At 35.6% G+C, this 27,220-nt stretch overlaps 2 protein-coding genes across 4 annotated transcripts in view; both read right to left on the bottom strand.

Annotated features, from left to right (window-relative positions):
• Positions 1-295, bottom strand: part of LOC136041502 (procollagen-lysine,2-oxoglutarate 5-dioxygenase 2-like) — a 48,312-nt gene extending 48,017 nt beyond the window's left edge. The window contains exon 1 of the mRNA XM_065726206.1: positions 163-295. Within this exon, the coding sequence (XP_065582278.1) occupies positions 163-259 (97 nt within the window). The 5' untranslated portion in view covers positions 260-295. The remainder of the gene's footprint in view (positions 1-162) is intronic.
• On the bottom strand, positions 158-27,220 carry LOC136041505 (E3 ubiquitin-protein ligase FANCL-like). Of its 3 annotated transcripts, XM_065726211.1 has the most exons (4): positions 27,112-27,194; positions 22,395-22,658; positions 11,657-12,741; positions 158-295 (listed from the first exon to the last, which is right to left on the bottom strand). In XM_065726211.1, the coding sequence occupies exon 3, from the start codon at positions 12,724-12,726 to the stop codon at positions 11,917-11,919; it is 810 nt and encodes a 269-aa protein (XP_065582283.1). In that variant the 5' UTR covers positions 12,727-12,741; positions 22,395-22,658; positions 27,112-27,194; the 3' UTR covers positions 158-295; positions 11,657-11,916. The 3 variants fall into 3 exon arrangements, with proteins under 3 accessions (XP_065582283.1, XP_065582282.1, XP_065582285.1); XM_065726210.1 differs by lacking the exon at positions 22,395-22,658 and having other exon boundaries at positions 27,112-27,220; XM_065726213.1 differs by lacking the exons at positions 22,395-22,658; positions 27,112-27,194 and adding an exon at positions 22,209-22,358.

Raw genomic sequence — 27,220 nt, 5'->3', positions numbered from 1 at the left:
TAACCCGCCCCGAACTAAGTCTTGGATACGCCCTTCCGGGGATACAATTTCGAAGGTAGCAGTAATTACGTGGGAAAAGCTGTGAATGGAAAATCGAATGGTATATATTTTTTATGGAAAACAAAGTAATACCGAAATAAACGTAGGCCTAGCTATACAAACCTAAATTATCCGGCTTCCCACCAGTCTCACTTTCATCCGCCAGCACAAATCCAGCAATCACAAAAACCAATGACACTATCGTCTTAAACGCCGTCATTTTATGAAACCATGCAATACACACTCAGTTGGAAAACTAAAAAAAAACAAAAAAAACAGGAACAACAAATAAGTAAATCCTTCGAATAGCTGAGACTTCAGTCACCGAATTAAGAACCGAAACTGCCGTAGTTAACTTGGTACCCGACTAGTATTTTTGTATCTCTTTTGAAACCGTTATCCTCAAATTATTGTCTAAGACTCAGACACGTCACAAGATTGCTTTAGCTAAGGCCAACGAATATCACGTAGACCGGAATCCTCCAGTCTATGAGCCTGGAAAAGTCATTACGTCACGTTTATTTGGAATCTTCAAAATGGAACAACTGGCAATCAGACAATTTCTAACTAGAAAAACAAATCACACCTAAATCTCATTAGCTTAGAACTTACATGTTCAGAAGACATGAGATCATTTAGCTATTATGGAACAGAGGCACGATTTGGATAGACGCCAATTCACCTGAACTTTGAGAAGGAGGGAGTAATAGGGCCTGATGACTTTTTAGAGATAATGTCGATCAAAATAACACAATTTTACAACCGCTTTAAAAAAAAATATGTCTATTGGGACATTTTTTTTCCGTGTTTTTAGTGTTTAGCAAGACATTAATCCAATGACCATCCCCTAAAAGGTGTCCAATGACGCCACCCCAACATGGCAGGTCATTCGTTAGTGATATTTTAGAGTTTTCACCATCACTAATTGCGTCTTTCAACATTTTAACATAAAAATAAATAAATTTTCGATTTTGTCCGTAATCAGGGTCAAATTTACCAATAGGCTGGATATGCAGAGGCGTAGGTAGGTTATTCAACGTCCTGACAATGTCAGTTTTTGCCCCCCCCTCCCTCTATTGAAGTAAGTTTTTCATTAAATATACTGTTTATATATTATTCGGCTGGAGCCCCAGCAGGTGCTGCACCCAGAACAAGCGTACTCCATGTCCCCTTTAGCTAAGCCACAGCAAGTGCTTTATTGGCAAAAGATACACTGATTCCTTGCAGTGGTGCCAACAGGGGAAAGGGGGAAATTTCTTTCTCCTACATTTCTTCGTAAAATCTGTTTGTTTGTGCATGTCCATTGAAAAATGCCCTTTTTCGGCAGTTTCACTGATAAAAATTATGAGATCAAAATCCCCCAATCTCACTAGATTTCCAAAAAAAACATTTTTGAAAATTATATGAATTGACACCACTGAAGAAAAATAAAGAATTACAAATGTTCGGTCACAAATGGCTGTGTTTTATTTCTTTATTTCAGGTGTTAGCTTCTACTGGCTCAGAAAGATAACGAGTTTGAAAACAATAGTAGTAAAAGAACGGGCGATTTCAATCCATGTCAAAATATGGCCATGGTCTAGAATGTTTTCTTTTAAATTAGTATTACACAAAAGCAATAACATCATCCCAGCATGTATGTAAGGAAATTTTTGCAACCCCCCCCCCTCAATCATATTTTCTACAATTATATCCTTAATTTTCTCCGTTTTTCATATAGTAATCGATATTGTGGTTTTATTTAAATCCCCTCCTTAAATATATTCTTCCCTAGTTGTATTATATAAATTTATGCCTGAGTTATTTATTTTTCTCATCATCCAAAGCTTCAAAATGTCCTTAATTAGTTGAACCTGTGTAATTTCAAATTTAGGGTTTAGCTCCTGGTGACAAATTACTATTAAGTAATTAATTTATGCCCGTAATGTATTTTTGTAAACCAAACAAATTATTCCATTATTCCTTAAGTTTTCTCGTTCTGGTTTTCAGCCAGAAAAAAAGAAGGAAAAGTTTAAATTCCACCTGAGTGGTTTTCTGGTGTAAAATTTCAAGCCAATAAGCTCTGTGACAATACCGCAGCAATAACCAACAAAGGCTACAAAAACCCACATTGTGACGTCACGTCATTCTCGAACGTTTCCTCGAGCAGGGCCAAAAACACAAGTAACTTTTTAGGCACTGATTTTCAAAGAAAACAATGCCGATTTGAGCATGACAATTTTTTTTAGTTTTCGGTACCAAATCATAAAAACGGCGCTGAATTTCATCGTGATCACAAGAAAAGAAATCCTCAATCGGTTTTTTCTCTTCGGCAAATTTAATTAAAGTTTTCTCAATAAAATAAAAGTAAATGAATAAAATTTATAATAATACAATAACTTTACAATAATAATAATAATAATAATAATAATAGAAGAACTAAAAATAAGTTGAGATCAATCATACAATGTTGATAATCTGCAGTTGACCAATCCAGTTCCAGTTCCGAAAATTGTTATACAGGGTATATGAACAATCAATTAGTCCTTCCACCCCTTTGACATTCCAAAAATATCATCGGATATTTAGAAATCCATCGACCTCCTCTGTAACCAAATCTTCTTATCAGTTAAAAGCCAATGATCCCAATTAAAGTTCCATATTCTATTGATGGGTTGCGGGAAGTGCGGATACTTGAGTTGCGTATCCCCAGCAGTTTAAGACCTATAGGCCGGTCACTACCAATACAGTTCTTCCCACTCACTCCCGCTCTCTTCTCCACTCTCCAAGACAAATGATGAAGAACATCCTTTTTTAATGACTTCATAGTGAATTAATAATCATTAATTAATTGGTCTGTTCTTTAAAATATTAGGGTCCATGATGTTTAGTTTTGAACATCTCGCGAAAGAGGCGTTTTCTGCACCGCTTTCGTTTGCCCGCTAAGCTGCTGAAATCGGTTCACGAAAAAATCTACGTCTGTCAGGCTCTCGATATCCAACACCGACAAATAGTAAAAATTTTAGTGGTGTATTTTAGACCTCTCTTTGTTTTGGGAAATTTACTAGTAGATATCTAGAATTCAACCTTCTGCCTATTGTTTCTTTCCAATATAAAAGGAAAACAAACGTGATTCTATTCTAGTTCTGAAGTATCATGATACAGCCTAAATAGGGATTGATGGAAGAGAAGTTTTTTCTCACGAACGGCGGGGTATTATTACCCCGACAGTTGTATTATTATTACTGGTGGTGGTTTTATTTGTTTTTAGTAATATCCGCGTCATTTTAGTCTTTCGTCTTTTTCTCTCTACTGGCCGCAGTCTCGTTTCAGGTTTTTTGTGGAGCTTTATCTCTCTTTGTTGTTTGTTCTACTAGCTTAGCTAGCTAAGTCTTCGTGACCGGGAGGTGGGTGGTAGAGGTTTAAAGACCAGATTGTCTTTGGGATGAGTATTTACCGCAAATGAAAAAAAAAAAACTTTCTTATAGAAGTGAAGAGCGAACTTAAAAACTCAAAACGAACAATAACTATTGCTTCACCGATTACACAAGCTATATCCACAAAACTAGCCCAAATAAACTCGCGGTATTATCCAATATCAGTAGAATTCTAAAAACTAGCACTTTACTCAAAATACAAAACCGAGCCCCTTCCCACTACTTTCGACTATCAAAAAGGGCACTGGTAGTTTTAATTTTCAATCGAATGAGCCCTTTTCGAAGTTTTTAAGACAAGTCATTCGATGCGACGTGCCCTGGTCTAAACCAAGAAAAAAAAAATAATAAGTCATGTTTCTAGTGAAGCTATATTAGTCTTGAACAGTCTCAGCAAGAAATAATAAAATCAAGCTGAATATTTGATATATATTGAACCCTTAAAAAAACGATGTTCCCTAAGAAGCGGATAATTCGATAACTAACCTCCACAAAAGAAATACTGATCTACCAGTCTTTCAATAGTCTTTCAGCGACAACGATACCGATAACTTTAGTTTACAAGCTTACTTGTCTTTTGTAATTGTCAAAAAAGATCTCAAGCAAGCTCAGTTTTCTATAAAACACTAGTTTTTAGAGTTCTACAGATACTGGAAGAAATCACAAGTCAGTTTTTTTTTAGCTACTTTTATAGATAATATCTTGCGCAATCGGTAAAGCAATAACAATTGTTCATTTCAACTTGAACTTCTTTTTTTAAACTTTGCCTTTCAAATGAATTTTTTTTCATTATTTTAAACATACTTAATGAGCTTTACAAAAATAACTTCGACGATGAGACTAAAGAAGTCAGCATATTTTTTTTCTAGTGAATTAAATATGGGTTTTGCTTCGTTCATCCCTTTAATTTTCGTACAAGAAATAAGCAACTTTTGTCACATACGGACACTTGTCTGCTAAACGGGACACACCCAAGAAGTGAAGTTAAGTAAATACTAATGAAATATACAAAAACATGATGATAATATAATAGGCTACTTTAGAAACAAAATTATGGAAACTGGGACAAAGAATTATGGAAAGCATGCCAAACAGAACGAATTATATTAAATACTTAGCCTAACTTAACCTAACCCCATTTTCACCTCTAAATATTAAATATTTAATTGAAACATACCTATATCGTAGTTTTCTCATTAATAAGCATAGTATAACCGATTCCAGAGAGGCAAACAGGTTTTTGTCAGATCTTAAACAGCGTAATTCTTAAGTTTGTTCCGTTTAACAGACAAGCACCAAAGAATATATGTAGTATGTAATTATTGCTACCTTCAAAAACCTGCACATATATTTTATCTATTACATTTTTTCGCAGTTTTCACTTACTAAGCGGGGGGGGGGAGGGAAACAAGTGTGTAAAAGGGAGGATTTATAAGCCTTCAATGAGCAATATCTGACCATGGAGATTACAATAGTACCATGGTTATGCCTCCCAGCCTTTTCACTCGAAAGATGGCACCCTAAAGTGCCATAAAGCACTATATCAATTTACGAAAGAGTTATAAACACGAATCAATTGAAGCTTGAACTTTTCCCTGCCATTGTCCGGCAACCTGCTAACACCACTGGGGAAAAAATCAAACCTAACAATTTGCATATTGATAACAATTAAAGTCAAATATAAAATTTTAGTTTTGGTTAATTACCACAATCTGCTTGCCAGCCGGTTTGATAGCCTTCCTCATCTACATCTAGCAAAACATCCATAGACATATCTTTTTTCAAATTTTACTTAGCCCTGATCAAGGCTTTCAACCTTCAGGGGGAGAGGGGTTTGTTTCAAATTGATGATAACAGTTTACAGTAAAACAGTTTCTTGTTGTTTCAAGATAAGAGAGGGGGCTCAAAACATTCTATACAAGGTTTCAGAGAATGAAAAACCAATTGGCTCTCTTAGATTTTCCTTTCTCTACTGTTTACACCCTCTTCGGGCGAAAATTGATGTTAGGTGACAAAAATGGTAGTAAATGCCACCTTGATGTAACACGATCTCTCATGTAATTTAAAAAGTGCACTACAAATGGCAATTTAATTTCGAATGAGCCCTCTCTTACATTCTAAGAACACTGGCTCGACACAATCACCCATGGAAAAAAAAGAGCTAAAAGCTCATATGGCACTTGTGACGAGGCCGGACGAGCCAAGAGCTCATGTGGTATGAGTTCTAGCAAAATTCTAAGAATCAATAGATTGATTTAAAAGGAAAATCGGAGGCTTAATGCCGGTCGGGATTTAAAATAAGGGCTCTGAGTCACGAGGTCCTTTTAAATATTAAATTCATTAAAATCCGATCACCCACTCGTAATTTATAAATACCTCATTTTTTCCATCGTCCTAGCACGCCCAGAAGCACCAAACTCGCCAAAGCACTGAGCCCCCCCCCCCCAATTCCCCCAAAGAGAGTGGATACAGTAAGGTTACGTCAATTACGTATCTACGACAATTTACTTATTCTACCTACAAAGTTTCATCCCTATTTCTCTACTCTAAGCGTTTCCCAAGATTTTTGGTATCCCCCTCCAACGTCAGCAGGTCTGGTCGGCATTTGATATAAGAGCTCTGAGACATGAGTTCCTTTTAAATATTAAATCTCATTAAGATCCGGTCACCCGTTCTTAAGTTAAAAATTCCTAATTTTTTTTTATTTTTCCAAATCAACACCCCCAGCTCGTCCAAAGTGGACAGATTCGTTCCAATTATATCAACCAAGTATCTATAACTTTTTCTTATTCTTCCCATCAAGTTTCATCCCGATCTCTCCGCTCTAAGCGTTTTCCAACATTTCTGTTTCCCCCTCTCCAACCCCCATGTCCCCAGATCCAATTCGAATTGAAAATGGAGCATCTGAGACATAAGATCCCTCCAGGTATCAAGTTTGATTAAGATCCGATCACCAATTCGTGAGATAAAGATGCCTCAAGTTTCATGTTTTCCAAGAATTCCGGTTTCCCCGTCCAACTCCCCCAATGTCACCGGATCTGGTCGGGATTTAAAATGAGACCTCTAAAGCACAAGATCCTTCTAAATATCAAATTTCAGTAAGATTTGATCATCCGTTCGTAAGTTACAAATACCTCATTTTTTTCAAATTTTTCCAAATTACTCCCTCCCCCCTAAACTCCATCAAAGAGGGCGTGTCCAGTCCGTTTATGTCAGTCACGTATTTTGGACATGCTTCTATTCCTCCCACCAAGTTTCATCCTAATCTCTCATCTTTAAGTGTTTTCCAGGATTCCCCCCCCCCAATGACGCTCGATCCGGTTGGGATTTAAAACGAGAGATCTGAGTTACTAGGTCCGTCTAAATATAAATTTTCATTAAGATACGATCACTCCTTCGTAAGTTAAAAATATCTAGTTTTTCAAATTTTTCAGTTACCCCCCCCCCCAACTCGCCCAAATAGAGTAGATCCGTTCTGGTTATGTCAACGAAGTATCCAGGACTTATGCTTAATTTTCCCACCAGATTTCATCCCGATCCCTCCACTCTAAGCGTTTTCCAAGACTTTAGGCCCCCCCCAACTCCCCCATATGTCACCGGGTCCAGAGCGAATCCGTTCCGGTTATGTCAGTCACGTATCTTGGACTTGTTCCCAACAAGTTTTCCGGTCCCCCCCCCTTTTAATGACTCTGGATCTGGTCGGGATTTAAAGTAAGAGATCTGAGTTATGAGATCCTACCAAATATGAAATTTCATTAAGATCCGATCACTCCTTCGTAAGTTAAAAATATTTCATTTTTCTAATTTTTCTGAATTAACCCTCCCACCCCAAACACCCCCAAACAGAGCAGATCCGTTCCAGTTATGTCAATCACGAATCTTGGACTTCTGCTTATTTTTCCCACCAAGTTTCATCCCGATCCCTCCACTCTAAGCGTTTTCCAAGATTTCAGGTTCCCCCCTCCAACTCCCCTCAATGTGACCGGATCTGGTCGGGATTTAAAATAAGAGCTCTGAGACACGATATCCTTCGAAGCATCAACTTTCATCAAGATCCCAGATCCCATCACCCGTTCGTAAGTTAAAAATACTTCATTTTTTCTATTTTTTCCGAATTAACCGGTTAATACCAGTTAACCAACCTTGGTTAATACCAAGTGCCATAAAAAGGAGACACATCACTGCTTCAACTGGAGAAATTCCTTTATCTCTTAAGATGAGGTTTGCAATTCTCCTGTCCAGGGTTTCAAACCAATCTGATTCCACCAATCAGCTTTTCATTTCGATCTGAAATGAAAAGCCTGAAAGAATTTCAGGCTCTTTTTTAAAATTCTTACAAATTTGATTTTTCAATTAGCTTTTATTAGAAGGACTAATCGAAAATAATAGTTATCATTCCTAAATCAGCATTAAATGACAATTTTTTTTCACCTTACAGTTTTCTTCAAAAGGCCTACGTGTTTTTTTTTAAATTTGGTTAGTAGGGGCAATGATTCGCTTTTTACTTGATTGTAGCACTTGTAGCTATCACTGCAACCATGAAAGTTCCATGTGCCAGCGTATGAGGCAAGTATCGATAAACAGGTCATTTGAATGGTTGGTTTTCTGAATAATTTTGGCCAAAGTGAACAATTCAGCATAGAAACGATAGCATCGTGAATGACGTATAAAATAACAACATGATACTTGCCTTGCAGATCATGATTAGGTTGACTAAATTGATCTTTTCTAGGGCTATAATGAGAGAAAGTTTGAGATGGCTATGGTACAATCAGGGAACGAAGGATGACATATTGTCCTTTTTGGCCAACCGCCGAGGTCTCAACGGAAAGCAAGTCGACCTCGGTTGGGTATGGAAGTATGTCGTCAGGACAGATTTAACGGAAATGAAAACTTCCCGCTTGGGCGTAAAGATGGAGGCTTTGAATAGATTGGAATGGAGGAGTATGCGTAGCTGTGTTGGACGTAGCGGTTTGGTGCTGTGGTGAGTTGTTAATAGTATTAGCAGTAGTAGATGATCTCGAAGCGTTTCAAAACTTATTTAATTATTCTATGAATACGGTCATCTTAATGAGCAAGCTGACAAATGTGTTGAAAACCAAACCACTGTACAGCAATAGAATTTTTTTTTTGTAAAGAGATAAACATGCCTGTTCACTTTCCATCTGACACGTACCAAGGAACAAAGTTTCATACTTTTGCTCCTCCTCCCCTCCCTTTCATATATCAAGACTTTTACGATTTGTTCTATAATTTTTTACATTTGCAATGAAAGTTCACCAATTTTTAGAAAGTTCACCACCTCCATTTTCTTTTTAAAAATTTAGTATTTTCAGTGTGTTACAATAAGGTAGTATATAAGTGTGTTCGAAATAAAAAGATGTCAAGATTTCGAAAGATTTGAGGCCAACTGAGGAAATTTGGTCAAAAGCGAAAGAGGTAAACCTTATCCTGCCTATAAACAGATTTTGAATCTTAGGAAACGGAATTATATTTACGTTAATTCCGGAAATTAGTTTCGTAGAAACAGAAATTATAATTCGGGCCCAACCAGAAAGATAAAATAATCTCAGAATCACTGATATTTGTCTAAAGCTTAGCGTAAGAGGCAAACAGAAATAAAAAAAGAAAAAGGGGTTTCCCATAGTAACTGTTGTTAAGTTTATTGACTCTTCTTCTGCCGCTAACAAGTTCCTTTTAGCTTTCACATATTTCAAAAAAGATGTCGTTCTTTTTAACACTAATAGATTTGAATATAATACACAAAAGCAGCTTCACTGGGAGGGATTATTTCCTGTCTGCATGCAATTGACTCCGTGGGTATAGACGGTAGAGAGCTGAGGTGGCAGGTGAGCGACAATATATTTGATGAAATACATGAAGGAGTGGTTCAAAAATCACGTCTGCAATATTATCAAATGAGATTAGTAGAAAGCTCTTCACAGAGCGAAAAATTACCCTACCATGTTTATAACATTAATAACATTTTTAAACTCTGCAAAGTAAACAGTGCCAAAAATATCATCTTCAGAGGATGGTAGATGCTGCTTATGCTAGGGAAAGACGGTTCAACTTCTGCTGAAGCAACAAATGATTTTTGGTTTCTTTAAAATATGAATGTAAAAGAAATTTAAATATATAAGTGACAGGTAAGATTTTCAATCAAGATAGTGAAAAAATAATCAAAAAAATACCCGATCATTTTGGGTTCACGTCCAAAAGGCTTTATTGAAGAAAAGATTTAGTGAAGCAACTAAAATGTACAATAAAATGCCCTAAAATTAAAAAACCGTACTAACAAAGAAAGATGAGGAAAAAATTAAAAAACAAATCTAGTCCGGAAAACTACTTTCCTTCCAAAGCCAAAGTTATAAATAGAATAACATTGAGTAACGAAAAATGAGAAAGAGAAAGACTGGCAATGTCGTCTGATGCTTTGGTATATTCAGGAATTAAAATGAGTAAAGTTTTATCCAAATGCACGTACATTTGAAATATTTTCGTTTTATTTGTAAATGGAAGCAATGTTGTCTATAAAATTATTTATCATTCTTTTTGTTTTGTCCACTTTTATCTTTCAGCAAACTCCAAGTTCTTCTAAGGGAGCCTGAATTTTGAAGCAGTTTTTACAATAGTTCCTCATGCTCATTCTGAAGAGCCTTACCACGAAATTCTCAAAGTTTTTAAAACTTGTCACTACTCTAATTTTATATGAGCTATTTTTCTAATTAATAGCTGTCAAAAGTTTTCAGTTATACATTGGAGGTTGGAACAACATTCTTTCTCAGTAATATTGGGACAGATGGGATAAATAAATAAATCTTTTAGTCTTTAAGTTATAAATATTCATAAAATGATTGCTTCGATTCCTTGTCGTTTATTGCATGACTCCAATCAATATCAACAAGCTGTTATTGAAATTAGAAAAAAATATTCAGTGAAATGTTTTTATGTTTTGTTTGACTTTTTCTTATCCAAAATTATACAATGGTCAGTAATTAGGTCTACTCTGACAGTACTATCAGGAGAAAAAAAATATGCAGTTTGGCCCATGGGATCTCCAAGTATTTATAAATTTTGTATTTCTAGTATTCTTGAGAATATTTCTTCTATGTGTTTTGTTGGGTTAACTAATATTTCATACTTTAATTATGCTGATGATATTCTTCTAATTAGCCGGTCTAAACTCAGACTATCGCATATGGTTCATAAAGTTTCTTATTCTTTTACTAAAATCTGTCTTTTGCTTAAAGTTGGTAAATGTGAGCATCTTTCTTTCAATTTTCTATCCCCTTCTAAGCCTCTAAGCTCTAAAATTTTTCCATCCCTCATATAAATTCGATGCAGTGATTGAGTATTACACTTACCAAAAATTTTCGCGAGTGTGCCGTCCGGGATGCTAGAAAAAAGATCCAAATTGGTTACTCTAAAATTGTGGCCAATCGAGGCAAATATAACAGTATTGCCCTTGGAAAGCTTTATTTTACTTTTTCAGATCATTCTGTTCTTTACCTTTCTGGGCTTTATATTATTTTTAAGAATCAGGATTTTAGTGATACTTGAGTGGCCTATGTTTTTGTAAATATCTTCTCTATCTTCTCTATCTTCCTCTTTGGTATAGAATCGAAAAATAATAAACAATTTACCTTCCGAATATTACTGAGAAGCTGACTGGTTCACAAAAAAAAGCTTTCAGAAACAGCGTATTTGCGTTTGTCGCCTCACCATGGTTTGATTCGTTTGTTTTATTAGTTTTATTTATTTAATGTTATTGTTGTTAAATTGTTATTGGTGATTTATTGTTTTTTTTATGTAATGTTATTGTTGATTTTAATTTTTGAATCACATTTTTTTTTTATTTATCTTGTGATGTAAGTGGGTTATAAATAAATATTATCATTATATTATAGAAGGCACTCAAAAAAAGCTAAACATTCTAACTATTTGATTTAACTTGGACAGTCATCAATATAAATAAAAAACAAAAGGTATTCCAACAGAGACCTTTAGGGAAAATCATTAGAATGAAAGACCTTGTAAGTGGACCCTAAAGGACTGTGAAAAAATTACTAAAAATTAAGTAGCTGTGCAATCCTAGGGTATGCAAAACATTTCTTTTTACTACATTTTCCATTAATGTGCATAAACAGATCTAAAATTTATTTCACATAAATAAAAAAATAACTATTAATCTTTCTTTTTACTTGAGTGGATAATCTAAGCCACATCTGATGACACAGTTCAGCTAGAACAAAAAGGGCCTCTCTATTGTGCTTAAGCTCTATAAAAAATGCTTGGAAATTAGATGAAGCAGTTCATTCGTGTCTATATGTAATATTTTGTCCAGTTTCAGCAGCTGAACACACGATCCAGTCTTCAACTGAAGGCCCGGTCCAGTTGAAGACCCAACCTTACAGATAACTCTATTGTTTTTATCTAGATTATTCTAAGCAAGAAAAGCAGTTCATTCTCGTCTAAATGTAATATTATGGCAACAGTTAGGACATTCACCACTTATCACATATCTAGTTCTCAAAGCATTAGGTAGTGCCTCAATATATTCGATAAAGCACATTTTATGATATATCTGATTACAATTCTCTGCATCACAAACAATTTCAGGATATGTTCCTTCCAACTCACTTACAAGACATATACTACAGCATGGGTCATTTGAGGATGATTCCATAGCGTCACTGGGTGATTCGGGAAATTTCACACCAAGGACATATTCTAAATTAGAGACGAAATCATCCCATTCATCCCAAGAATCAACTCTCTCATTAACAGATTTGAATATTTTCTCCTTGGATTCTTCAGGTCCTAAAATCTCTATTTTCGGAAATGATTTTGGGGTTTCTGGATCAATGGATATCTTTAACGTTGTGCATGTATCAACAACAACTCTTCTTTCGGTATCCGTCATTTTCGCTGGAACTGGTTCTAAAACCCAGCACTTGTCATCAATTGCTTCACAAACACTCCAAAACTGGGAATATAAAGGTACTGCTTCACAGAACTCATCATAAAGCACAGGTAGGCTTGCTACTGTTGCATCTACAGCAAAATTTGGTACATCAGAAATAAATTTTAAAGGTTTTGATCCATATTCAGAGTCTAAAGTTACATTTATTGTAACTATTCTTTCCCAGTCATCAATAGTCTTTAGTACAACAAATGAGAAATCAGTAAGGCTTTGTATATTTTCAAATCCAAGCTTCTCAAGATCATTAACAATAGCCTGTATTGCGTCGATTTCCTTGTCTAATTCCATAAATGGTCCTTGTTCCTAGAAATATGTGTTCATTGTAATATAAATTACAGCTGTACACGACCAAAAGTCTTTTTAGGGAGGGGAGGGGTCTGAACAATAAAAAGTGCCTATTTAGACCTGTGCATCAAATTAGTTCCTTTTTTTTGGGGGGGGGGGTAAAGATGTTAAACCTATTTTTTCTAGGAAATCTCTAGTGATATCTACACTGTTCCTCCTGACTGAGGGCATGAAATATGCTATTATGTCTGCCCGAGGGCAAATAGAGATATCACTTTCTCAATATGAAGAAACTCTTCTCAAGAAAAAATTGGACCTACAAGTCCAGGTTTTGTGCGGTTTTAAATAATTCATTCATAATTTTGACTAGATTATACTTTAATATTATGCAAAATTTACCCCTATAAATAAATAAATCCTAATAAATAAGCCTGAAATAGAGAAGGCAATAGTGAGAATTAAGAAGATACAAAATCATGAGGTAATTTGCTGTAGGGAAGGTGAGCGGGGGGGCTAATTACCCCCGACCCGAGTTTGTCCATTCTTGCAGCTGAAATCTAGTTTCTTCAAAGATCTTGTCGAAACTAAGATAAGCCTGCATAAAACAAGCATCCACAAAACGGGTCAGTTTACTTTATTATATCTTTGCCTTTATAATACTATATGACGAGTTTTTCAGTTTCACTTGATTTGGGAAAACTGGTTCCAACTTTCCAAATAGGCAAAGCTCATATAATGAGAACAATCTTAGTTGCCCATTTACCTTCAGAGTCCTGTGGAATGGTCAGTCACAAATCTTTGAAAACCATTTATTTGGGGTCTCCAATTGCCTTCAAATGGCCCATAGAGAAACTAATAGACTATTTGAATTATCCTTTTTCCATGACTATCTACCTTAATTCTGCCTTAGGGTGGTGAACCCAACCAACTTGATTTTAAGTCAAAGGATTTTGATGATATTAGACCACTGTGCAAAATAGAAACTATGGATATAATTGCTGAGGATTTGGAAGATACAGCTAGACGGCATGGCATTAAGATATTATATTGTCAAGTTAAAAAATTGATTGGAAGTGGTCAGTTTGAATAAGTCTTAAGTAAAGATAGTAATAGAGCCTTAAGTAGAACAAAGAAAGTGTTGAGGAGAGGCGAAAAGAATATGTCAAACCGTGATAGGGTCTGGGAAATAGTACAGAAAACAACTAGAAAATTTTTGGCAAGTTGGAAATGGAGTTATTGATGGCGGCCACAACTTAAATGTAAAACCAGAATAGCCAAGGTGCAAGATGTTTTTCCTCGCTTGAAAAAAGCTGGGAAGAAAAGGATGATATGTGTCCAAACTCAAGTGTGGGTAACGGAAATCATAGTAAGGCTCTGAGTAGACTATTACTATGAAATGGGGGTGATTCAAAAGGTTGAGAAGGATTAGAATATAAATTTTCTAGAGGAGTTATCTATTAACAGTTTAAGTACTTGTTTGAATGACTGTACATCACAAGCTTTACAAAAAATATCATTTTTCCGGTTTCTAAGGCTTATGTGAAATAAAGGTAATAATGGTTCGGTTATACTCTACATATGAAGAAAAATAGGTTGCCGAAACCATATTTTTTCTGAGGCCAAATGAAAAAGACATCTGCAAAAAAGGTAGGAAAAGTTCATAAGCAAGAGTGTAAGGAAATAGGGACTTCCTGGAAGTAGTAAAGAGTTTAGCATCAAACAGATTGGGGTGGAGGAAAGGTGTCCAAATCAGTATTGGCTTCCAGCACTTAGTGCTACAGTAAGCCGTTGATAGTAGTAGTAGTAGTTTAGATACGAACACTTGTACTGTTTTCTTCATATTTCTTAGGAGAGTTCTAGCATTAGGTTGAGCTTCAGACTCCTTTTGAAGTTGGAACAAGAAGCATTTCTTGCAATATTAAAAGCTAGAACTCTCAAGCACGCAGTCACTTACAAAAGTTAGTGAGATTTCTTTATTATTTACAGCTAGAGCATTAATCAAAGAAATATTAAAGTTTACATAGCCTTCTGCTCATACTTAATTCCCATTTTTGGATTTATAAGCAGCCAAAATCAAGGGAAAATGGCAAGTGAAAGGCCCGATGGAAGGGGGCAAAAAGTTGTCATTAAAAAATTATTCAAAAAGAGCCATATCTTTACGAAATGAATGCTTTGACTGCGCTAAATGCCCCCAGGCTTGGGTGCCTGGAAAGGAAAGGATGCCAAATTCTCACTTTTACAAGTTCTGATCGTACCTTTCTCCTTGCACTTACATTTATAGATGTAAATTAATGTAGAAGTGACTATTTATGCAAACGCTTATAGTTGACATCAAAGGATAAAATAGGCTTCTGAAACCGGAAAGACAGGCTCAAAGAACAACCCCCATGAATAGATCCTTAATGCTTTGAATGTACATATCCTTTTTTTAAGCCCCTATTCCTCTTTTGCCTACAAAAATTCAAAAAAACACCTCTGACAAGCTTGGAGATCTGTTACCTAGGGTTTACAAACAAAAACAAATGAAAGTTGGACTTTCATTATTTTATAAGACTTTTAAGTATATGAATAGCCCTGGAACATATTAAATACATCAAATTATTAATGGAATAAACAGTTTACAAAGGTGACTGAAATTTGCAAGAGCTGTAATATTTATTGTTTGTATTCAAGGCACAATATCCTGTTTGTTAGGTTAAAGAATTGACAGGTTACCAGACACGATAAAGCAAATATCAAGAGAGTCAAAAAAGTTTGTGAACAACAAAGAACTGCAAGCAAGAATCAGAAGGAGTCAAAAATGAAAGTGCAGAAGAAAAAAAGGTACTTGTGCACATAATGGTATACACTCAATAACAAACCAGCTTCATCTGTCTGTATAAAGAGACAATTAGCTTATGCTCAGTGGAAAAGAAGTGACAAGTGACAGAATACATTGGACTTGTACAATTTGGCTATATATTTGTATATTAGGGGGTCTGGGGTGGGGGCAAAGTATTTGGACAGTGTGAAGTTAGAAAACCATTCTTAATTCATAATATGCACAAAATTTTTAGCTAACATACTTTGCATGCAAACCCACAATACTTTACCCCCCCCCCCCTAATGTGAAAATATTTAGCACAAATTTGTTTCTAAAGCATTATATTCGCTTCTTGGGTGTGTAAATTATGTACACAAGTACCAAAAAAATATTATGCTAGAAGAACAGCACCATCACAATCTTCAATGCCAACAAATCTATATATATAAAAATAAGTTGTCTGTGTGTCGAGTGACGTCATGTCTAAGAAAATCGTTCAAAGACAAATTTTTAATTGTAAGAAGATCGTGGACTGAAAAATTTTTAATTGTAAAATGACTGAAGAACCTACAATGGCAACAGCCGAGGAAGCTGCTCAAAAGACAAATTTTTAATTGTAAGAAGATCGTGGACGGAAAAATGTTTAATTGTAAAATGACTGAAGAACCTACAATGGCAACAGCCGAGGAAGCTGCTCAAAGAGTCTATGCCAAAAAAACTTGCGGTTGATAGAGAAAGTAAGAAAAGAAAGCGTGCCAAAGAAAAAATAAAAAAAGGAAAAAACTGAAAAATAAAGGAGAAAAACAAACCTAAAAAAAATAAAATTAAAAAAAAACTAAAAAGGTAAAAACTACAAAAAAAACTAAAAAGAAAAAAGAAAAAAGCTAAAAAAAAACAAAAAAAGGTAAAAACAAAAGAAACTAAAAAGAAAAAAAGGGGAAAAACACAAAAATTTATTTCATCATATACCAATTCAAAAACGAATGTATATACAGACCGGGACACCGGGACACAAATGACGACCGGAACACAGGGAATATAAATGACGACCGGGACACAGGGACACAACTACAACGGGGACACCGGGGGGCACAGGGGGATATATAAATGACGACGGGGACACAGGGAATGTTCGATTAGCAATCACCATCAACAAAGCTCAAGGGCAATCATTAGAATCATGAGGTATAACTAAAAAAACTAAAAAAAGGTAAAAAACTAAAAACTAAAAAAAAAGACCAATTCAAAAACGAATGTATATACAGACCGGGACACAAATGACGACCGGGACACAGGGAATATAAATGATGACCAGGACACTCAAAGAGAAATTACAGACAGGGACACCGGGACACAAATGACGACCGGGACACAGGGAATATAAATGACGGCCGGGACACAGGGATACAACTACAACGGGGACGCCGGGGGGCACAGGGGGATACATCAATGACGACGGCGACACAGGGAATGTTCGATTAGCAATCACCATCAACAAAGCTCAAGGGCAATCATTAGAATAATGAAGTAAAGATCTGAATACGGATTGTTTTTCCCATGGACAATTATATGTTGCATGTTCTAGAGTCAGTAAACCTGACAATCTATTTATATGCACAGACAATGGGACAGCGAAGAATGTTGTATATTCGCAAGTTTTACGTAGTTAAAAACATATATATATATATATATATATATATATATATATATATATATATATATATATATATATATATATATATATATATATATATATATTCACAGTTGGGACACAGGGACACAACTACAATGGCGCGTAACTAATATGGCCCCCACCAACTAGGTGTTGGGGTGGCGCTTCGCGCCACCCCAACAGCTAGTTACGGCATAAAACCAAGTAAAAACCTACATAGATGAAATAAACTACAAAAGTGTTTTTGCAGGTTATTGGGACCCTTCAACTCTGTATGTATTCACTGTAGAGTCGTCCATTATCCCCAGAAAAAGTAGCCAACAAAGATGATTTACTCAAATTGCATTTCTGCATCAAAAATCTCCAAATGAATTTGTTTGGCCAGTTATAGGACATGACTTACTCCCTAAAGAGTTTCACAAACAAATACGAAACTGGAACTCATGTTTTGCTTTAGTTTAATTCAACATAAGCATTGATTGAACCAAAAAAAGTCGTGTTGTTTTCAGCTTCAAAATAGCTGAACAAATTTATCGCAAATTCAATTTAGCAGCACATCCATCACAGACCCTTGGAGGTCATTTTGAACCATATTCATATGGCCAAATGTACTTTTTAAACCCCAATGGAGCACCTTTCACATCTTTTAAATTATTACATCAGTTACAACCCGACAAATCTCAAGGAAGAAATATTGTGAGACACAAACAGCTGTGAAATATTGCAAGAAACAAAGAGACACACACAAACAGAAACTAATACAAATTTCAAGAGATTCATTCTGTCATGTCAGATAACTGAACCACCTTCATTCTTTGCAAAATATGATCCAGGTGATCATATGAATGCTTACTTCTGCACCTATTTCTAATTGAGGTAGGGGTTTTGCTGTACTATTGTAATATGATTTTTACATCTTGCTCAATTGCTTGTTTTTGTTCAAAATCTGAATGGTTGAAGGTTTTCTTTTGTAACTGATTTGAGGCTACAGGGAGTATTGCTTGTAATTGCTGGCTCATTAATAATTCTGCAGGTGTAATGAACCCAACAACGGGAGCATTTCTGTATTCCAATATAAGGGTCTTGTTTTCCTAAGTTTTGATTTGTAATAATCTGTTTGCAGGTTTGTACACAATTTTTGACAAGTCCATTGGACTTGGAATAATATGGGCTAGAGGTTTAAGCTTGATTGCCCACTGCTCTGTAATTTTTTTTAATTCGGAGGTATTGAATTGAGGACTACTGTTAGTGGTTAGTACCGAGGGGATTCTGTGTCTAGTGAACTGTCTCTTGAGCTTATAGATTATGGCTGCAGAATGTAATCTATCTACCTCAAAACATCTGCTATAGTAATCTACCATCACAATGAATTCATGACCCTCCCATTGAAAAAGTCAGTAGTTACATGTTCCCAAGGTAGTGATGGGATTTCTGAGCAAATCATAGGCTCTTTATGATTGCAATCCATTGTTTTATTCCAGCCTTACGATTTTGTACCAATGTTTCTAAGTCTTTATTTATTCCAGGCCAAAAAATGATCATTCTTGTGCTTTGCTAAGTGTTATCTAGACCAAAGTGGGACCCCAGGGTGTCTTGAGTTTTTCAGGGATAATGATTTGTTCATCTTTGAAAATGTCTTTCACTGGTCAAAACTTTACTTCTAACATTCAAAATGGTAAGATCGATGCATGACATTGCTTCCTTTCCAGTGGCCATCCTTCAGAGATGGTTGCTTATAGCTGTTGGAGTGTATGATCTATTGAGGTTTCATATTTGATTTATTGTAGTATTTCTAGTGTTGCTGAGATGGTTTGTAAAATCAAGTGTACATATACTGCTATATCTTTGTGTATTTTTTATTTTGTATCTGGTAGGTGTAGTCTTGATGGGGTATTGCCAATGGGAATGTCTTTGAACAGACTATAATGAATTCTTAAATCATATGGCTGAATGTACATCATCAAGCATTGGATTCTTGGAGGGGCTTAGTTAGAATATTTTTAAATGGTTGGTGATTGGTGATGACTTCTATCCTCTAGCCATAGATGTAATGGTGAAAATGTTTGACTCCAAACACTATTTTGAACAGTTCTTTCACAAGTTGTGAATAATTTTGTTCTGATTTGTTCAGAGACCTCAAAGCATACCCAAATATACTTCCACCAGACAAGATTCTTCCCCTTAGTCCATGTTTAGAGGCATCAACTAAAAAAAATACTACACAAAACCTTACAAGTTACAATGGATCAAGAATTCTAACCATTGGCACCTGCTCCCTATTGTGTAAATACAAGTCTGAAGTCAAAACGCACAAATTTGGTGTAATAAAAGATAATTCTGTACCCATTCTAGAGTTGTGGATTTTGAAAGAAATGAACCCAATCAAAATTATTCTGAACATAGAAAAAAACACAGTTGAAAAGCTACTAAACAAATACCAAGATAAATTCAATGGGATTGGACAGATGGAAGGTACCTGGGAAATATTCCTTCAAGATTGGACTATACCAACAGTACACCCAGCAAGAAAAGTCCCAGTTGGTAGATACATAGAAAGATAAGATTTTATTTTCACTAAAATTTTCATGACACTGCCAAATTTCTTTGGTATCGTCACATTAAGAAGCAAGGCAAAAAAAAAACAAAAAAAAAACAAAGAAAACAAACACTTATCAATCCTCCTGATTTTTGTTATACATTTTTACAAAACTAGGTTGATTTGGATTGAGGGGTGAAAAGGATTTTGTGGATTGGTTGGATCAAAGATTTTCTTCCGAAATCCATGCAGAGTTTCTCTCTTCTTTTTTCCAGAGTTTGTATTTTAAACTTTGTCAGCAGCTCTTCATAAAAGGAGCGAATGGCTGAGAGGAATGGATATGCTATTAAACAGTTGTGTAAGTTTCTTCGTTTAGGGATTAAGCATAGGGAATCATGTTTGAGGAGTTAGCTGGGTAAGAGTTTATTTACGGGTGTTTCTGAATCCATAAGGCGTTTACAAGTTTGTTTGCTTGTTTAAGTTGTTTGTAAGTTTGTTTGCTTGTAATTAGGTGTTTGTTTAAAGTTGTATGTGTTTTGCTATGGCCTGCAGGCTTTTTTGCAAATAAATCTTATCTTATCATACAAAAATTTCTGCCTGCTTCGAAACTATCATTAGAGCTCTTTTCCGCACTATTTCGAGCCAGGCGCTTTGCTCAGCCGTCAGTCCAAAAAGCCATACCGGTGCTGCATATTCCAAAATTGGGTGAATAAAAGATGTAAATATTCGGAGGAGGTGATCTGGAGGGGCGCTATGTTTCGACATAAGCTTGAGCATCTGCAGCCCAGCATTACCCCTTTTTACTAGACTAGTTGTGTTTGCTTCCCATTTTAAATCACTGATTCTAATAACTCCCAAGAGTTTAATCTTACTGACTTTAAGAGAATCAGAGATAGTTGGTAGGAAATTAGGTTTGGAAGAATTTAAAAATGAAATAGTTAAAATAGAAGATTTACTGTCATTTACTGTGATACTCAAACGGAAACTTTAGTCTTCACATTATCAATTAAAATTTGAGCTTTGCTACATTCATTTTCTTCACAAACTTCTCCAAGGGTAAGGTCATCAACATATTTCCAACAGACTTCACAATCATTACCAATACTATTAATCATAACTAGAAAAAGAATAGGACCCAGGTACCTTGAGGTACACCACAAAAAACTGGCTAAGGTTCAGAGAAAGACTTCTTATATTTAAAAATTTGAAACCTATTTATTAAAAAACTCTGAATGATTTTCACAAGAGCAGGGTTCACTCTAAAATCAATTAAAAGCTTAGAAATTAAAATGTTATGATCAATCAGATCAGAACCCTTTTTAAAACCAATTGTTATTAAGTTTAGCCATTTACCAGGCTCATCAACATGCTTAAAAATAAAATTTAAAAGACTGACTAGATAATGGGATGTTGATGTATTCTTTCTGTTACCATACTGATGAGGAGCAAGGAAAGGTTCAACTTCAGCTTTTAGCCAATTTGCTGCAAAGCTTTTGTACATTTTTCTGAACAAGGGGGTCAAAGTGATTTGTCTCACGCCATCGAAATTAAGTTCAGTATCTTTTTTAGGGATTGGAGTAACATACCCTGTTTTCCATATCTGTGGGTAAACTGAAGAAGTTGAAATGCAATTAAAAATTTGTGTTAGTGGCCTAGTCAATTTGTCAGAAATGCTTTTGTAAGTTCAATTGGAATATCAATGGGAGTTATACTAGTTTGTTTAAATTTCTTTATTTTACTAAAAACTTGATCCTCAGAAATAGTAGGTAAAGATATGTCATCATGTGGTATTTTCTGATACTCTTGGATCATTTTATTTACATCAAGAGGCAGCAAAGATTGGATTATTCTGGCCAAATGACCATTTAACTGGTTAGCAACTTTTTCATCATTCGAATCTAAACAAAAATCAACACCACTAGGGGATTTTCCACACATTCGTTTTATTTCCTTATACCACATGCTAGGCTTTGATTCAAAAAGGTTATCAATTTTTTTTGTGGTAATACTCAGCTGCAGTTTTTTTTTTGTCATTTTACATATTTTGTTACAAAGCATATTAGCATTTCCTATTTTCCCTTCTTTTCTTAGTTGAATTTTATACTGAATCAAATCTTTAATTTCTTGGGTTATATAAGGATGATCTGTGTTGTACCACTTGGAAGTTTTCTCAGGCAAGCATTCTTCATATTTGTTTCTTAATTTATCTTGCAGAAATTTAGCTTTTTTATCAGAGGAGTCTAAAATTGCTACCTCATCCCAGGACTCAGATGTAATCCAATTTCCAAATTCCAAGAGACCCCTGTCTAAAAGAGGTCAGTAGGAAACTTTCTCAACTACATATTTTACTTTATGTGAAGGTAGTGGGGCCCACTTTACCATGTAATGGTAGCTACCACCAAGGGGGGGTAGGTCTTCAGGTTCATTATAATATTCTGACAAATTTGTAAAAATTACATTGAGTTTAGTATTACCTTTAGTATTCCTTGACTTCTGAGGAAGCTTTCAATTTTTATATCATTCTTATCACCAGTAATGCAAACTCCAACATTTGGTTACTTAGAAGTAATAAAATCAACACAAATCTAACTTTTCAGCAAAGATCTTTTTTTGGAAAGATGCCATACTGGGTGAGCAATAAAACACTCCAGTAACAATACCAGTTACAAATCTTGGAAGCTTTTTTGGTCAAATCATAATCCAAATCATTTCATCATCATCATCAATATGGGGAATTTGCAGTAGCTGTCAGGCTCATCTAAAGCAATAACTAGGCTATATGATTCATCATGAAGGGCTGCAAAACAGTTACAAGACGGAAACGGTGACAAAGGAGCAGAAAATATTATTAGCATTTGTCTCACTATTTGAAGTTTTAGAAACTCTGCATGGTGCTAATACGCATTGATCATTCTGCTTGCTATCTGAAAATTTTGAAAAAGTTTATGCCAGGGTATGGTAGGAGAAGGTGGGGGAAAACTGCATATGGGAAAATTATTATTAATATTATTTTATTTATCACCCACTTCACAAAACAGAGGTTAAGTGGAGTAAAATACAAAGGAAAAACAGCAAAAGTAATACAAAAGGAACAAATTTAATCACATACAGAAAAAAGACGGATAAGGCGATGAAAACATCCTAGCCTATAAAGCGCTTCAATAGCTAGCTTCACAGATAATTTTTTGAAAGCACCAGTAATATCTGTCACACAATACTTTTTAACCAGTTTTGTATTTCAGTAAGAACGAGGTAGATATAAAAGAAATTTGCAGTACTGGTAATGATTTATGCAAATACGTTTTAGATCACCAGTCAACAGAATTGGCCTAATACCAGAACAGAAGAGCACAGAATGATCACAAAAATTTAAGTAAAGCCGAGTTAGCGCTCTTCTCCTATAGTGTCCGCGATTTGCTACAATCTTAGAGTAACCGAGACTCAGCTTATCACTAATACCTTTGACAGCACAAGACCATTCATAGAATCGCATACTGTTATACCAAGCCAACGAAACGATTCAACACGAGGAATATAAAACCATCGCAGTATAGTGATTCTGAACAATTATTACCGTTGAAAACAAGAAAGTCGCACTTGTTAATGTTTGTACAGGCCAATATCGCGGAAAGCAGAAGTAACTGACTTTACTGAATGGGCAAGACCTGACTCAGTTTGACTAATCAGAAGAAGGTCATCCACATAAGCCAGATATTAGATATCAGATGGTCCTAGTAGGCACGTAGTCGATATTTTTGATAATACATTTTCAATACAAGCATTAAAAATGTACGGCAAAAGAACTCCCCCTTGTCTTACACCACAACGAACAGAGATATGACCAAAATAAGAATTATCTAATGACTTAAGGCGAAGGTAAGAATGGGAGTACCAAAAACGAAGCACTTGAATTACCGACGGATTTACTCCTCTCTGGCATAATGCCAGAGTATGACAAATGCTTTAGACAAGTCTAGGGTTGCGAAATGAAGTACGCAACAAGTGCAATGGGCATTTTTTAATAAAGAAGTCAAAGCACGGTGAGCATGCTGACAGCCTAGCCCAGATCTAAAACCAAATTGATTATCATCATTTAGAGCAAGCTTAGTGATATAAGCTAGTAGGAGGTGTTCAAAAAGCCTGCTAAGAGTACAAGCTACCATTATGGGCCTATAAGAACTACAAGAAACTGGATGTTTTCCTTTCTTTAGAAGTGACGTAACACTACCGCATAAGAACGAGTCGGGCACACACGAACTACTCAAACACATTTGAAAAAACAGTTGTAGATGAGCTACCAGTTCAAAAGAATTCAGAACAAGATTCAAAACACTAATCCCATCAATATCCAAAGATTTTGATTTTAAACTCTTAATACCTTTAATAATAGCCCACTTTTCAACTGGAATCACATGTCTCTGACATAAACATGACGGCAAATTTTTTTTCAAGCAAACATGAGAAACGCTTTGGTACGTCGGGCATTTTTGATGAAAACAGCATGTTGAGAACTTCGCCTTAGAAAGTTTACACTGCAACTTGGGAGCAGGTGTTCTTGTAAGAGAACAACATCATGATTAGCTAGTTTCTCATCAAGGCTTAACACTTTATCCTTTGTCCCATCAATGTTGAAAGAGCAAACTGAAACTTTATACTCCTTCATGACTGCAAGCAAGAAGGTCGTGGAACTTTGGAATTAGCAAGAGCCTTTAGTTTGGAGCAACGAAAACTGTAAACAACATGATCTCCAGTACAGTTTGCACACTTTGGGGTGTTACTGCAAGGTGAGTCACTGGAGTTCATATGGGGACCAGAGCACCATGAACATTTGTAGTTTTGTCGGGACACTTTGCAGCAAGGTGATCAGGTGATTGACATTTCCAGCAGCACCTAGGAATTCGCCAATATTCACACACTCGGAATAGTTCATAGCCTATCTTCAGTCCAGACTTAAGGACTGAGGAAAGAGAAATTTTGTCTTCGAACATAATTTTCACACAATTTGAGCTCCCAATCCTCATAGCATCTTGAACACCCCTGCAAGCTTTAAGAGGCGCAAGATCAAGATCTTGTGCAATGCCTTTCATGACACCAAAAAACTTTTTCTCCACTATTTTTGCTTCACAATCACGAAAAACCGAGCGCTCAGATTTGCAAAAGTCAGCAGCAGCCATGCTATTGATCTTCACAATCAATTTATCACCAGAGGCTTGCACAGTATCAATGCACTCATGACCAGAAATACAGTCAATTCTTTCCTTCCACTTAGATGCATTATTGATATCACGCGGTACATTTGTGATAAGAACAGTGGCTTTGCTTATATTACTACCAGTAGCACTGCTTGGAAGGCTGGGGAAATTCAGATAATAAGCTGACATTTTCTCATTAACTTGCGAAAGAGTCTGTTGAATTCCATTAAGCTTAGAAGCTATCCTGGAGTAAGCAACTGCTGGAATACAGGGAACTTCGGCTGGGGAATGGATAACAAAGACAGGGCTGTCCTCAGAAGTACTCTGATTTTGAAGAAGTTCTAACATGTCTTTCAGATGATTCAAAGCTGCGTTTGAACCCGTGTGCCTTGGATAGGGCTCGGTCAATTTTGGCAGCAAATCCCACAGGATTTTCTTTGAGCAATATCACTTGACTCAAAGAATTCAACTGCAAATTTTAAGATGACTGTAGCTTTGACGCCTTTTTCATTATTGTACCACAGAAAGTTCAGAACCAGGGCATAAACAAAGCAGTCTGTATCTGAATCAGAGTCCATTTTCATGAAAATAGTCTGTTAATCCAATTCCAAGTCAAAAACATAACCATGGGGAAAATATGTCTTAACCACACTAAAGCTGAATGGTAGTTGGCTAAATTTCAGAAGCTCAAAATGCCAATAAGCAAGGGAAGCATAGGCTCCTGCTATCTATTCCCTTTAATTTAAGGGAGACACACTCCTGGCAGGTACAACGATGCTTGCTACAGAAAACCTCCCCTCTTCTGCTTGCTTATAAGTAAAAATTTCCAAAAATAATTAATGAGTATATGATTTGATAATTATGACCACAGGATTATCTCTTGCTTACTGAAATGCTGCATAATAATATTACTCAAGGTCACGAACTTTAATCCTTTGCAAGGTATTGCAAAATCTAACTAGTTTGCAGGGATTAAAATTCACTGAAAAAGCTTACTGGTTTGAAATTTATAATATCCAATTCTAGACAGATGTTTTCACCTTGAACTAATTGACTTCTTTCTATCTCGGAAAGGGTTTAGGTTAGGAAGATTAAACTTTCAGGGATGGGTCTACAGGCTAAAGTATGTCCCGGGAAGGTATTTTAAAGTAACCACCTCCACTCCTTCTCCCTCTAGAGGGCTCTGAAATTTGCCTACATGACAGGTCTATACCTATTAAAATTTTGACAAAAAAAAACATTTTACCTTAATTTTCAGTTACTAGTTGCTTTTTCCTGCCTTTAGTTCTGAAGATGCAATTCCTGTTACTTGAGTAAAATTTTGAGCCATATCAATGTTTTTTTTTTTCAAAATTTAGGAAATGTATTTGCATATCTTTAAAACCTTATAAAATGGAACTGAGCAAAGTTATGAAGCTGAAAACAATTTTGTTGTACTTCAATTAAGCAGAAGATCTCTTTTGCAAGGTTTCACTTTTATAACACATATTTTTAAAGGTCATCAAAGGTCAGGGCCCTCTAGAGGGAGAAGGAGTAGAGGTAGTTGCTTCAAAATACCTCCCTAGGACATACTTTAGTCTGTAGATTCATCCCTGAAAGTTTCATTTTCCTAACCTAAACCCTTTCTGAGAAATCAAGAAGTCAATTAACTAGAATTTTACCAAGGTGGGTACTTTAAAATACCTTCCTGGGACATACTTTAGCCTGTAGACCCATCCCTTAAAGTTTCATTTTCCTAACCTACAAACCCTTTCCGAGATAGCAAGAAGTCAATTAAATAGAATTTTACCAAAAAAAACACTTAAAGGTTAAATTGCCAAATTGTAACCAGTTAAATCATTATTTCATATTCTTTTTAAATTTGTTTAGGTTACAAGCCAAGCCAAACTTAAGTATATTTGCTTCATGTCAAACAAAGTTTTACCTACTGGAATATGGTACTTTACATTATTTTTCGTAACATAAAGAAACTAGCTAGGCTTAGAGACTAGGCCTACTTCCTCTAGACTCTAGGCCTTGTCAAGGCAGATCTAAGAATTAGGAATACTCTTTATTCAGAAATTTTATTTTAATTTACAACTGTTTTAGAATGGGCGTCCAGGCTATCTGGACCATTTATATCTTCCCTAAAAGGTGCATATAATTGAGAATCTAACAGTAGCCTTTTGTTTTTAACAAATATTACCTTATCGGCGTATATCGTTATTCCTGAGCCACAGGCAATATAGGCCACCTCTAACATGCGTTTTGAATTTTAAATTATTTGCTCAAAAGTTCAAAGGGAACCTGTTGTT

The sequence above is a fragment of the Artemia franciscana genome, unplaced genomic scaffold (genome assembly GCF_032884065.1).
Source record: "Artemia franciscana unplaced genomic scaffold, ASM3288406v1 PGA_scaffold_23, whole genome shotgun sequence".
NCBI classification, from domain to species: domain Eukaryota; kingdom Metazoa; phylum Arthropoda; class Branchiopoda; order Anostraca; family Artemiidae; genus Artemia; species Artemia franciscana.
The sequence above is the reverse complement of the archived record's forward strand: the minus strand, read 5'-3'. Positions and strand labels throughout refer to the sequence as shown.

Coding starts and splice junctions, on each gene's coding strand:
- LOC136041505 (XM_065726210.1), bottom strand. CDS start 27,168: ATGTTAGAGGTGGCCTATATTGCCTGTGGCTCAGGAATAACGATATAC. Junction 12,742..27,111: donor TAACGATATACGCCGATAAG/GTAATATTTGTT, acceptor ACATATTTCTAG/GAACAAGGACCATTTATGGA.